This window comes from Lissotriton vulgaris, chromosome 3_2 (genome assembly GCF_964263255.1).
Source record: "Lissotriton vulgaris chromosome 3_2, aLisVul1.2, whole genome shotgun sequence".
In the NCBI taxonomy this organism is placed as follows: domain Eukaryota; kingdom Metazoa; phylum Chordata; class Amphibia; order Caudata; family Salamandridae; genus Lissotriton; species Lissotriton vulgaris.
This window is the reverse complement of record NC_141690.1, coordinates 109,188,724-109,202,633: the sequence shown is the minus strand read 5'-3', so window position 1 is coordinate 109,202,633 and position 13,910 is coordinate 109,188,724. Positions and strand designations below refer to the sequence as shown.

The following is a 13,910-nucleotide window of genomic DNA, read 5'->3' as shown; positions in this document are numbered from 1 at the left end:
ACAGACAACACTTGATGAACATTCTCATAGCGGACTTGATTCAAAAGTGAACTGCTGATTGTTGCCACTCACCAGAAACCTCTGGTATGCTGATAGAAAGTATTAATCGGCATGTGGAAGTATGAGTCCTTGAGATTAAAGGCAGCCATGAAGTCTCCTGCCTGCAATAAAGGAATGACGTCTTGTAGCGATGACACCTTGAGACAAACCACCCTAATGTTGAGAGCAGAATGGGTCAGAACATACAAGCTGGAGAATTTTAGAGGCTAGAGGGGTAGCTGCAGGTGAAATAAAATGCCAGAGGGCCCTAGCAGTGCCACACAGTTGGGACATTTTTTCCACAGTGAGAGAGAGAGGAAAAAGAGAGTTTCTTGTAGTTCATTTATAGCAAGAGATCCAAAATATGGGGACTAGAAACTATGCCTTCCTTAGAAAAGACAGCCACGAGGTACTGGATTACAGTGAATTCTTGGCAAAAATAACACTGTATAAGCCTCGAAGTAAAATGGTTAATTCCTGCACTGCTCAACAATGATGGGAGTCGCTCACAGCCAAAAGCACTACAAATGGGCTCAGACTACAGTCGAAACCTAGATATCATGAGAGCTTGAGGGATATTCAATATGACAGACAGACAACAAGGTAGAAGCAATATAGAGGATTGGGCGACACTCTGCACTACACCATGCCTAGATCACAACTGGCACCACGTAAACAACGTGAACTGACATGGGGGGGGAGGAGCAACACTGATTGCATTTGAGGGGAGCTACCCGCATTGAGGGTTGCTTACAAGCTGTTCAAAGATAAATAGGCTGTAATAATAGGGAACGGAATAGGCCAATTCATGTCAATATGCAGGAAGAATGCAAATGCAACAAACATGCATCATGCACACACTCTGATGACTTAACAGATACCAAAGCAAAGGACCTTCTCAGAGACACTGGCAGTAACAAGAAAGACCTTAAAATATCCCAGTACAGATACAATGATGGACACAGCTCTAGGAAAGAGCTTGAAAGAATAACTGAAATATCAAAAGAGCTCAGGTTTGTGAGAGCTGAACTAATTTCCTCTCACCAGCTCTTGGACACAACAGAAATAAGATAAGAAAAAGTAGATATAAGTTTTGATGCTCCCCAATTCTTGAAAATTTTACTCTGGATGCTAAGCGCAAAAACTGTGGAGCTGGAAGACATTTCCACAAAGACAATGTTCGATTTTATGGCACACTGGAAAAAATGGAAGGAGAGAACATGTCAGCCTTTTTAATAGAATTTCTGCCAAAACAACGTTGTACCGCTTTCTCCCCTTCTCTGAAATTTGAGCTACCACACATGATTAGTCCATGGAACCTGAAAGAATTGGCAGACCAATAGTTGGCTGTTTTCATATACAGACGATCATAGTTGCAAAAAATAAAACCTAAAACAGACGTTTTTTGATGTGCACAAAATTAACATCTTTGATAATTTCTCCTGTGAGACAAACCTGAGAAGAAAAAATGCCCTTGTACTCTGAACCCAGCTTCACAAACAGAACATGATATACGGCCTACTTGAACTGGAAACCACATTAACAATGGACTGTAAAAACAGAGTAGAATAATCCAGTCTCACAGGAACTTTAACAATGCAACATGGACACATCTTCTATCTATGATAGCAGGAAACCCTACTGGAACCACATACCAGAGAAACACAGAACATAACTGGAGATTATAACAGACATTTGCAGAGTACAAGAAAGTGTTCAGGAGAATCCGCCAAGGGAAAAGGAAAAATCTTATTCCACAATCTCAACTCATCAAACCATAAACAATTGTTAATACTAAATTATTTCCTTTTTCTGTTTACGGTCCAAATTTGTAGGGGAAACTTATAATGATACCAATCTCCGTACCATCCGCCTCCCCATCACCTCTCTTATGAGGAGTTACCTCCTCTTTCACTCTTTTCTTTCTCGTTGACATCTGTCCTCACACACTGGAAACCCTACATATCCCTATTTCCCTCTAACTGCCAACCCCAAGTACACTGAATGGATCTAATTCATAAGTGTGTATTTAGCACTGTTGAAACTTAACAGCGATCATCAGAGCTAACTAAAGTGACCTCTACCCATATTTTTCATGCAAAGGGTGTCATGTCCGATCATTCGCCAGCGTTACTGACACTGGACACAGGGCACCTACCACATGCCTCTGAAAGTGTTTATTCTCTTTCTTTATAACTCCCCAATGAAAAGCAAAACTTAAGCTAGTATGTCTATGCTTTCGAAAGAAAACGAATCTGTATCCTATTCTACAGTTCTGCAGGCAGCGAAAAAAAGCCAGGATGAGGGGACAGATGAGAGAGTCAGTCCTTAGAATGACATAAGAGTGAATTGGAAAAAAAACTACTTAAGAGAAAAACACAGGGCATGACTCAAAATCATTACACCAAACAAATATGTGACTTACTATTGAAGTCTACACTCTAATTATGTGCTCAAAAGGTTGATCATACCTTTTCCAATTCTCGTGGTATTCGCATACAAGTGTATACTCTTTCGCGCCGTTCTTTGTACTTTGCCTCATTGTGTTCAAGGAAATAGCCTCTTGTTAGTTCAGCACCGAGGAACCTCAGCAATGACAGATCTGTTTAGAGAACAAAGGAAGATTTTAACAATGTCAATATTTACTAATAGTCCGTGACTAATATTAAAGTCACAAATGTGAAACTTAAAATCAATAGAATATGCCAGAAACCTTTGACCCATGAGAATGTAGTGTAGTGAAATGTATTTTATTGACCGTTCAATATACAGGGACATCTAGATTCAGCTTATTACTGTATCCTTATGCTGACTTAACAGAGATCTGAGATGTTTCAGTCAGTAGCAAAAATGCTTGGCAACATTGGCTGTTACTACAAGTGTTCAATGAAAATCATGCCGAGCTTCTAATGTTATTAGTGTTGTATTGTGACCCAAACAGACAAGATTACATTAGTGGCCACCCTATGCAAGACTGTCGGCGGTCATCACCTCAGTGCATCAGACAGGGATGCCAGCAGTAATACAAAAAAGGCTATATCTATTTGGAATGCCTATAAATGAGTTATACAAAACAGACCTAGCTGCAAAACCTCTGGCACCATGGTTGTAATAATAGTCATAACTATCCCCAGCGCTACACGATTTATCGTTAAAATGTCAGCTTCAGATATATTTTGGAACGACAAAATATTTTCTCCAAACATAAGCTTAAATGTTCTGAAAATACACACATTTATACCGAATGCACACATTTCAATTCTAGCGTTTTTTATTTTTGGGGAGTTTTATATAGCGCAAAATAGACCCGGCGGTATCAGAGCACTTTACATGAGCACCAGTTGTGTTACAGACGGTCACATTAATTTTGTTAGGCATAGGGAGATTAAGTGATTTTGTCCGGAATCACAAGATGTTGAGCATCCCTGCCGAGACTCGAAACCAGTTCCCCAGTTTTGAGGTTGACCGCTCTAGCCATTAGGCTACAACCTGGTATCCATATGTAAATTCAACCAAGGAAAATACTCTAATTTAGGATGCTGGGCTGCACACAGGAGAGCTACTTACTGGTAGCTAGAGAGCTACTAGCAGCTCGCGAGCTACTCGTTGGAGAAGCTGGATCTAGGGTGTGGCACCTCTGGCTGTTACCAGATGTCCAAGTGCAGCTCCAGTGGGGCTATGGTATTTGCATTCTCTTATGCTGCTCGGAGAAGAGGCCAAGGCTCACAGAGAACACACTCTTTCTGGTAGACACTCTAACTGCAGGTTTCTCGCATTAGAATACTCCCCAGGCACCAGACTCTTTTCTGGAAACTCTTCTCTACCAGTGCTTCTGCGCACCCTTAGGTGGTGCTGAGTGGCCACAAGTTTGCTGCGTACCTCTCGGGAAGGGATGGAGCAGAGCTGCACTCAAACTCCATCCCTGCACTCCGACAGTTTCTAATGTTTCCCTTTCCTCATCCTCAGACATGGAGCGTAAACAAATGATGGTCACAGTGGGCACACTACTAACTTGAGGCCTTTTAAGACACTAAATAGAGGCCACTCCACAGAAAGGGGAAGTGAGAAGGGAAGGAGGAATTAACAGTTAGATAGAAAGTTACTTATGCTTATTCTCCAGGGTCTAGTAAGACTCGGAAGGAAGGCCACGCAGCCCCATCTCCTAGATATATATTTTTAAAAAAACCCGGGAGATGGGGTCCCCAGGGCCTAATAATGCTCAGGGAGGGGGGCCTTGCAGTCCTCCTCACCTATATAAAAAAAGGACCTGGAGGATGGAGTCCTCTGGGCCTGAGGCTCGGGGGGCACATGGTCCCCTCCCTCCCCTTTAAAATAGTTAAGGTCCTGGTGGATAGGTTCCCCAGGGCCTAATGAGGCTCGGAAAGAGGGCCATTTACGACCTCCCCCCTCCCTGTAAAGAGCCCCTGTAGATGGGGAATCAAGGGCCTAATAAGGTTCGGGGAGGTGGGCACGCTGCCACACTCTCCCCTTTATAACAAAAAAAGGCCATGGGGGATGGGGTCCCCAGGCCCTAAGGAGGCTCTCTGAGGGAGGCCACATAGCCCTCTCCCCATGCGAAGGGGAAAATCTATTTTGGTCCTGGGGTTATTGGGGTCAATTAGGAGTCGGAGGGGCTGCTGCATTATATATATATATATATATATATATATATATATATATATATATATATATTAACCCTGTGTTGACGCACGCTAAAGGCTGTGGGGTTAATAGCCTGCTGTGGGGTTTGCTCACAGGGCCTGGCAGCAAGCCAAGCCCTGTGGCCACCACGCAGCTGCGCATGAGCAAAGGAGGTGTTCAGCATGGGGTAACCTGTCCGCGGGGAATTGGAAACAAGGCTTGGCTGCAAGATAAGCCCTATGGGTAAACCAACACCACGCACGACCAAAGGTAGTGCGGGTTGGGGTTTGGTTTCCTCTGGATGGCAGCAGGCCCAGCCTTGCGGCAAACCCCATGACGCGTGAGACAATAGGCCATGTGCAATGAGGAGTTGGCTACCTGTGGTGGGTTTGTTGCAGGGGTTAGAGCAGGGCAGGCTCTGTGGCAAACCCCACACCAGGGTTGGCTATACATATTGTGATAAAATATTACTAATTGTTAATTAAAACCTAAAAATCCATTCAGAAAAACAAAACAATGGTTAAAGTAACATCATAGTTAGGTCTCATCAATAGGTCTGCTTTTGTTAAAAAAAAAATTAAAAAAATTGAAATTCACTAAAAAAAAACAAAGGTTTAAGTAACATTATAATAACCCTCCGCATATTCCGAAAGACGTTCCGATGAATCCCTATCTCAATACAGAAACACTGGTCATGCATGCTCTCCTCAGTAGCAGACTAGACTACGGCAATGCTCTTTACGCCGGAATCAACAAGAAACTGCTTGGCAAACACCAAACCGTCAAGAACACCGCAGCCAGACTGATCATAGAAATCCAGCGCCGCAGCCTCATCACCCAACACATCCGCAATCTCCACTGGCTCCTTATCGAAAGAAGAATAACCTTAAAACTCCTCACTCACACATACAAGACTCTCCACAACACCGGACCAACATAACTGAACAACTGCCACTCTTTCCACGTACACAAGAGACACCTCTGATCAGCCGACCTCTCTCTGGCCAGCGTTCCACGCATTACAAGACCAGAACAGAAATAAAATCCTTCTCCTACCACGCAGCCAAGGCTTGGAACAACCTCCCCCTCCGGCAAGTTCCCACACTGCTCCAGTTCAGGAAAGACCTCAAGACCTGGCTCTTTGGATGACCCCAGCACTCAAAAGAGCATCCCTCCCTCGTGCCTTGAGACCCTCGTGTGCACAGGTGAGTAGCTACACTTTACCAACCGTGGATTGATTTAAATGTCAGTGATAACAATGTTTTGAAATTATTAAAAACACAGAAATTCGCCCAGTTATAGTTAGGAGAGCTAACTATAACTTGCACCCCAGCTAGGGACTGCTTATGATATTACATCACTCATGACATGTTCTATGACATCAATTAAGACATCAGATGAAATCTCAAATGACATCATTGATGAGATCACTCACTGATATCATCCAAACTTCTTTTGCACACATCGCTCTATGAACAAGTATGACAGAGCTATGAAAGTAGCTGGAAAATAGCTCAGAATAATATAAAGCTTAATTAATGCCATCACAGATACAACTCACTTAGGTACAGCAAACGTGTTACGTGTAACATTGACCCTATACCATACACTTAATGGGTGGCCTAGTTCACATTAACAATCAACCAATGATATATGGGAAACCCTCATTGTACACGATATTCAATATGTATACAGATGTTCGGAGAAAGCCAATTTCCTCATTATACTAAATGTCTGTTTCAAACTTAATGCCCTACTACAGACAGTTTTTTTTCCATATTAAACCCCAGACAGTCACCGTACCTATATTGAGAAAGGAAGTTGAGATTAGTAGAAAAGTGGGTACTGTAAACCGTGTGCACTCTGTGGAGAGAGTTACTCTGCCACACTATTTATAGACAGTGAAACCCTCATGAGACGTACACTACAGAGTAATCAAAAGTATCTACTAAGAACAGTGTAAACTTAAGCAGCACTTGGAAAAAAAAGACAATACTCATTTAAAATAACCAAGGCCTGAAGGTGCAAAAGATCATATTACCAGCAGCATTCACACTGTGGTGAAAGCTTTACAGGTATCCTAACTTCTGAAGTAAAATAAGCACATGTACATAGTTTAATACCTGGTGCACAGTCTTCTACATTACGTAGAAATTGCCATGCTGAAATCATTCTGTCTAATACTCAAGGCTGCTTACAATACATAGTATGTAGCACTTTGAATCTTAGCCTTGTTGTAAACTTTTTTAGCAGAGCCAAAATACTTGTGTGGAACATGCTGAACACAAGTTGACAACTGTCACCTGCACACAGGATTACTTTTCAATACAATGATGTAGAGTGTATTCAATGCCTCTACTCATTTATGATATGTTAGGAGCACATGCCTTTTATAAATAAACCCATTAGCTGGACACAGGCTGGCCAAAATTAGGTAGGGAAGTACTATTCCCCGAGAGGTTGAAACACGTTGGTAGGTCAATTGTGTATCTGAATAAAATCCTTTGAATTTGAGCTCATGGAGTGCAACAACATTTTGTGGCATATAGGTTTGTGATATTATATATTTTCACTGAATAAAACAAAGGTTAAAGTAATGTTATAGTTAGGTGAAATGTTCAGTAACAACGCAACACTCAAAACTCTAAAACTCAAAGAAATTCAACAGTTATAGTTATCTCAAATAATTATAACTCGTACCCTAAGGTAACTATAACTCGCACCGCCCGCCATGCACATTTTCCTCATCAATAATTGAATTGCAAATTTTGCAGTGATATTATTAATGATGTCATATAGATGTCATGTGTGATTTAATATGTGGGGTAATTAGCAGTGCATGTTGAGGGTGCCAGTTAGAGTTACCTTAGGGCATAAGTGATAGTTACCAGAGATAACTACAACTGTAACTGGTGAATTTCTAAAGTTTAAAACGTTACATTGTTACGGAAAATTTCACCTACCATGGTAATGTAACCTTTGATTGATATATATATATATATATATATATATATATATATATATATATATGTACACATATATACACACACATACTCTGGCGGTCGCCAGTAGGTAGTTCTAGTTAGGACCTAGTTTCCATAGGAAATGCGGTTTTTGATTTGACAATGTTTGGCGTCGTTTGACGAATGTTTGCGAAATTTTCCCAACTAATGGGCCGATCAGGTCAGATGCTGTGTTGAAAGTTTTGGTGTGATTCATCAAGCGGGGGAAACAGGGGGTCCCTAAACAATTTTTCTCCACCTTCATTTCCATAGGAAACTTTAGACACGGATACAGCCCATACTGCTGAACGAATTACACAAAAAGTTGGCAAAAAGTAAGCTCATGGTTCAGAAAGCACTCTTTTTCCAAATGGTGTAAATCCGTTCAGTTGTTCCTGAGAAATGTAAACATTTCTCACATATCCATGTGGGGACGCAAAGGATCCACGAACTCTCCGATCTCATGTCTGCAATCTGATTGGCTACCAACACTTCAAACAAGAAGTGTTGGCAGCCATCTTGTGACCTGGTTGAACTGAATCACAAGAAAAAAGGTTAAAAATCAAGAAGAGGATGCAGGGTAGAAACACCCTAAGCCCCATGGACTGCTCAGGGGATCCCCTTTGGGACCCGAAAAATGCCCTGTGGCTTAAATTTAATGCTGGGGGCCTCCCCGTGGCTTTAATCTTTTTTAAAAATGTGGGGGGTCCAGCCCCCCACGCAGCCCCAGGGACTGCCACCTCCCTGGGGGGGGGTCACACACACACACACACACACACATTGCAATAATAGAATCCATTCAACCTTCACTTCAGCCCGTCTGAAGCAAGTACTCAGTCTTTTTCACCATACTGCAGGCTTTGCAGTGATTGCATTTAAAAAACCCTTTAGCAGTAGATCGCCAGGTATCCGGTTTACGACTTCTGGAAATATAGCTGTGGGTCAAATTGTCTTCCAGGGTCCTGCCTTTCCTGTATGTGATAGGAAAAGAAGTGCCAAGATCACTGCCTATTACTATATCCCCTCTCACTACCTACCAGTGCCTTTTAATTGCCTGAAACACTTTAGGTGACATCAAATTAAAACCGTTTATGAATCTAATAGCCAGGTCACCCTCCTTGGGCTGGGTGTTTTGATAGAGTAACTGATTCCGGGTGATGTTCTCAGATTTCAACTTGCCCGTTTTTAATGTTACGGAACTGTAACCTCTTTATAAAAACCTTCTTTTAATTTCCTCCACTTCTTTGCCATACTCCTGTTCCGGACTACATATTATTTTCAGTCTGAGTATTTCCCCATAAGGAATGCTTTCTTTAAGATTCTAGGATGTTGACTTTTAAAGTGCAATATGCTATTTCCTGCTGACACCTTCTGACTGTGGTGTTTTTTTTTACCGTCATTTGTTTGAAGTAATATATAGGAAAAAGTGATCTACTTGGAACTCTGGTCATGGTAAATTGAAAATTGAACAAGGTATTATTAATAACTCTGATTTACTCCTCTGCTTTTGCTTCGGAGCCATTCCATTATGGAAATAAAAAGTCCCCTTTACCAGGTCCAGATTAAAATTTTCTGCATGTGCTCTGAGTTCTCATCAACCCAAGCCATCTGCTTCTGCCACCAGCCCATTACCAAATTGGCTAAACTGGGGGTGAAGCAGGTGCCCAAGGCATTTCCCATATTTTGTCTTTACAGCGTACCATTGTGCATAGAGATATTGTCCTTCAGACAAATTTGCATCATTTCAATGAGCATGCGATTATTTTCCAGGAAACAAGCTGGCCTACTTCTCAGAAAACATTCACAGGCATGTACCCCAAAGACATGCTCGATGTAGGTATAAAATCACATCAAATGTTATAATGTAGAAATCAGCCCACACTAGGTTATGGATCTTAGTAATAAAGTCACCACTGTCCTTGCAATAGGCTGGAAGTGTTTCTACAAAAGAGAATGAGAAGGAATTTATATCTATGGCCGTGTTCTCTAGGAAGCTTTCATTAGATGAGACGAATGGTCTACCAGGGGGAATAATCAACCTTTTATGTACCTTCGGTAATAGATAAAAGGAGGCAATCCTGGTGTATTCTGATCTTAAGAAATTAAATTCATCCTGATCTAAAAGGGTTTCATCAAACCAATGCTTGAGTCGTGCTTGGTAAGAACTCACACACATCTTTTACTCTTTCGTAGAGATCACCTCATAAAATCGGTGTCTCCCAATTGTCTCATTACTTCCTGCTCATACATACCAGAGTCCATAACTACAGCATTTTCTCCTTTATCACTATTTTTTAATTCAATCGAAGAGTCATCTCCAAGGGATTTCAATGCCTTTCTTTGCTCCATCGTAAGATTATCAGCATACATTCCACCATTCTTCCTCAATTTCATCATATCCTTGATCACAAATTCGTGAAAGACAACTAAATTATCATTGGTGGTTAGGGGAAGCGATCTGGATTTAGATTTGAAGCCACTCCCACTGGCAGATCTAGTGTCTAATCCCAAATTCTCCATCATTTGATCGATCCCTATATTGAGGGGGCCCCCCCTCGCTCTTCAGATATAGGGTTTCCAAGGCAACGAGTCCCTTCACCTCACCAATCTGCTGGTCAAGGGTAGGAACGTCTTAAGAAATTAAACTCGACTGAGTCTTAGTAGTGTATGCATTTGTTCAATTTTAATTTTCTAATGAACAAAAAGAGGTCAATCCTGATTTGTGCATAGTCAAATCCAGAGTTAGGGCAGAATGAAAGTCCCAATTCAAGAAGCAAAATTTCCTCTTGGGTGAGGTTCCTTTGGGATAGATTAAGCACGGTCAGTGTTTCTACTCTATTTTATTCTTCTGACGTACAATGCGATTGCCCTGGGTGGCTTCCCCTATTGCCTCATCTAACCATACAACTTTGTTTTTTGTCTTTTCCTATTCCACGGAGGGGATGGTGTGGGAAATATATCAACACAAAAGCTCCTTCCGGTTCACCGGGACCCGTGAGAAGTGGCGCACACGCCAGGAGAGCGTACCGGCAAAATTAATCCAAATGATAGTCAAAAGTACGTGTGCTCTCAGGAAAATAAGATCCAGGACTGTATCCTGTTTTCCTGAGCGTGTTTGAACCTTTGAATATATATATATATGGAGTCCCAAAACGCGCCTGGCGTAAAGACTTTTGTGATGGGGTTCCGGTCTAGTGACCTGTCTGCAGGCTGCCAATAAAATTACGTGAGAAAACTACATCTTCCTGTGGCCTTTATCAAATGGGTATCCTGTACTGGTTGGATTGATAACGGCCGTTCCCGGTCGTGATTGTAGGCCCACCGCTGCTTTGCGGGTACGAACTGGCACTAAGCTCGGTGTTTGTGCATGAGGAAGGAAGGAGTGCTGGCGCCATTGCAGGGTGGTGCCTGCTAGCTCGAAGTGACAGCCAGAAAGCAGGGCAGGTGACTCACAGTACCCAAGTCCACCCCACTTGGGAAAGAACTTTGTTTTATTTTGAAATGATGAGTGCGCCCACACGGGAAGAGAAGCAGCGCACTCCGACATCCAGAAGGCTGTGGGGGGCCACGCCCAACACGGAAGGTGTTTAAAATGAAGCGTGCGCTATGCAACAGTGCTTTCATTTCTCCACAACAACTCACCACAGAAGAAGGGAATTTTGAGTCCCGAAACGCATCTGGCGTAAAGACTTTGTGATGGGGTTCCTGTCTAGTGACCTGCCTGCAGGCTCCCATTAAAATTACGTGAGAAAACTACATCTTCCTGTGGCCTTTATCAAATGGAGATAGATAGATAGATTTTTTTTTTTATGGGAGTGCCGTTTTCAGCAGATGCTAAAGTGTCTAGGCCCAAACCCAATCTTTTGTCCTACCTTGCACTAAGAGTGGCTAAAAAACACTAGGACAAAAAGCAGCTGTATCCCAACACACTAGATACATTGTAGATTTTCTCTTGCATGTTCACCTTATTGACTATAAACCCTGCAGAAGCAAAAACTTGAGAACCAGGAATTCCAGAGATCGCCACAAACAAACAATTAATCACCATATACGTACCCCGTCCTAAGTCTCCACTGTTATTTGAAGTGGCAGAATCTAAAAATGATGCTCATTAATCAGTGCAGCATCTCAGTCCATTGAGCTGCACTCTGATTTTCTTTACTCCCCCATATTTCTTGTAAGTATATAAAGACTTATCCTTTTAAAAAATTATGACTGACTGGACATTGAAGTTACAGTATGGGATTAAAGCCATCTCCTGTAGCAAGTCTTGACAGCTCAAGTCAATCACCGTGAGTCAGTTGAATAAAAGGGTAATGATGGTTATTCAACTTCATTTAAACAGTACCAGAAGCGTTGTGAACAAGTAGTAAACAACATTATCTACCATAAGTACTTCCCACTAAACCCAGGCTGCCCAGGTGATAGAAAATAGCTCTAAAAATGGTGTAATAAACACTCCTCTTGTGTATAATGCATAGCTGTGTGATCAGCTCCTTATTCAGGTAAAATATCGGAGGATGAATCGCCACAAAGAAAACTGGGATCTATCAAATTATTTTATCAAATGATTTTTGTCTTCGGTGTAGCAACTGTGTGCCACGCGATAATTATAGGTTACTTCTGTGCGCTACTTTTAACATATCATTAAAGAGTCAAGAGTCACACATTATTGGTTGGCTAACGATATTTTAGTATCTAGAACGAGCTTTGAGTGTTTACTAATTACTATCATTTTTATACGCGTGTATTCAGGGACATAGACTAAGCCTCTTCCATCCTCAAGTTGAATATAAAGTAGATGGTAATCGTGCCTTGCAAAGGCGATGTTATGAAATGAGCAGGCCACTCCCAGCAATAACAGGTGAAGTCAAAGGGGACCAGACAAAACCAAGGGCCCCGTTCTCTTCTCACCAATGACTACTTGAAAGGAAATGTTCTGTCGCATAGTAAAACTATTGTAAAATGAAATAAATAAATATATATCTCTTCATGGATCTACTTCGAATTGCTAAATAAAGGATCATTGAATTATTTTTGTGATTATATCACTTTTTTCTTGTTTCCGATATAACCAATAAGATGCAGATGCAACATGATATAGTTCTGTTTTGCAGGGTTCGGGGATAGTTATGGTTAACTGGCCAAAATCTGTAGGTACAGTTGTTTGACATGTGTTCCAGAGCCACAATATGGATGGCACTTTGATTAGGCACCACAGATTTCAGGAAAGATATACTAAAGGTATACATTCATGCGGAGATCAACAAGGAGGAGATCGCTAGTTGGATTACCCCGCTGTAAGTGGAACACCCATCCCCATCCTTTTGTATGCTGATGACGCAGCAATAATGTCGCATACCGTCATCGGCCTACAAAGGGCTGTAGCTGAATTCTCAGAATACATGAAGGCCCGTGGGTTATTGATTAATGTTTCAAAAACCTATTCTATGACATGTAGCAATTCCAGAAAAAGTAGCAAGACAATCCATCTGGGGAGAGATAAAATTAAGAATACGGGTAGCTTTTGATTTTTAGGAGTCACTTTTGACAGTAGGGGGAGTTGGAAAGAGGCAGTCTTCGCCAGAAAACTGGCTATTAGTAGGGCGAATAGTGCCTTGATAAACTTCGAGGAAATTGGGGGGGCGTCCAGTGAAGGAATTAATCCAAATTTACAAAGCAAAATGTATCCCTACAGGTACCTATAGTGCAGGGATTTGGGGGATTGTTAATGCTGATCAGATCCAACGAGCCGAAAACGATTTTATTCGTTATTTACTGGCTGTCCCCAAATCCATGTCCACCTTTTTCATGCACAGTGAACTGGGGATACCGTTTGTAGAGGATACGATTAAATCATCACCTCGGCTCTTATGGCATAAAATTTGGGTTACCCCAGAAACGTCCCTGAATAGAGACATTGTAATGGACTGTTTGACGCTAGATGGGGCTGCTAACATAAAGTGGTTACATTTTATTAAAACCATTGCCGCTGACATTGGGCATAAAGAATATTAGGATAACCCTAGTTGTCTAGAAAAGGTATCAAAACGTACACTGAAAAAATGTATTCTGGAGTATCTTGACCATAAAAGGTGGTTGGTAGAAAAGGATAAACATACAGTCCTGGAAAATCAGAACCTAAATCAATGCGTAGGCATACAACCATACCTTCTGATGGAAGCTAGCCCTTACGCAAGAATGCTGTTGACTAGGTTCAAGGCAGAT

The 13,910-nt window shown here is 41.7% G+C and overlaps 1 protein-coding gene across 1 annotated transcript in view; it reads right to left on the bottom strand.

Annotated features, from left to right (window-relative positions):
* TAPT1 (transmembrane anterior posterior transformation 1) overlaps positions 1-13,910 on the bottom strand; it is a 514,105-nt gene that overhangs the window by 386,988 nt on the left and 113,207 nt on the right. Inside the window, exon 2 of the mRNA XM_086964058.1 lies at positions 2,511-2,641. Within this exon, the coding sequence (XP_086820184.1) occupies positions 2,511-2,641 (131 nt within the window). The remainder of the gene's footprint in view (positions 1-2,510; positions 2,642-13,910) is intronic.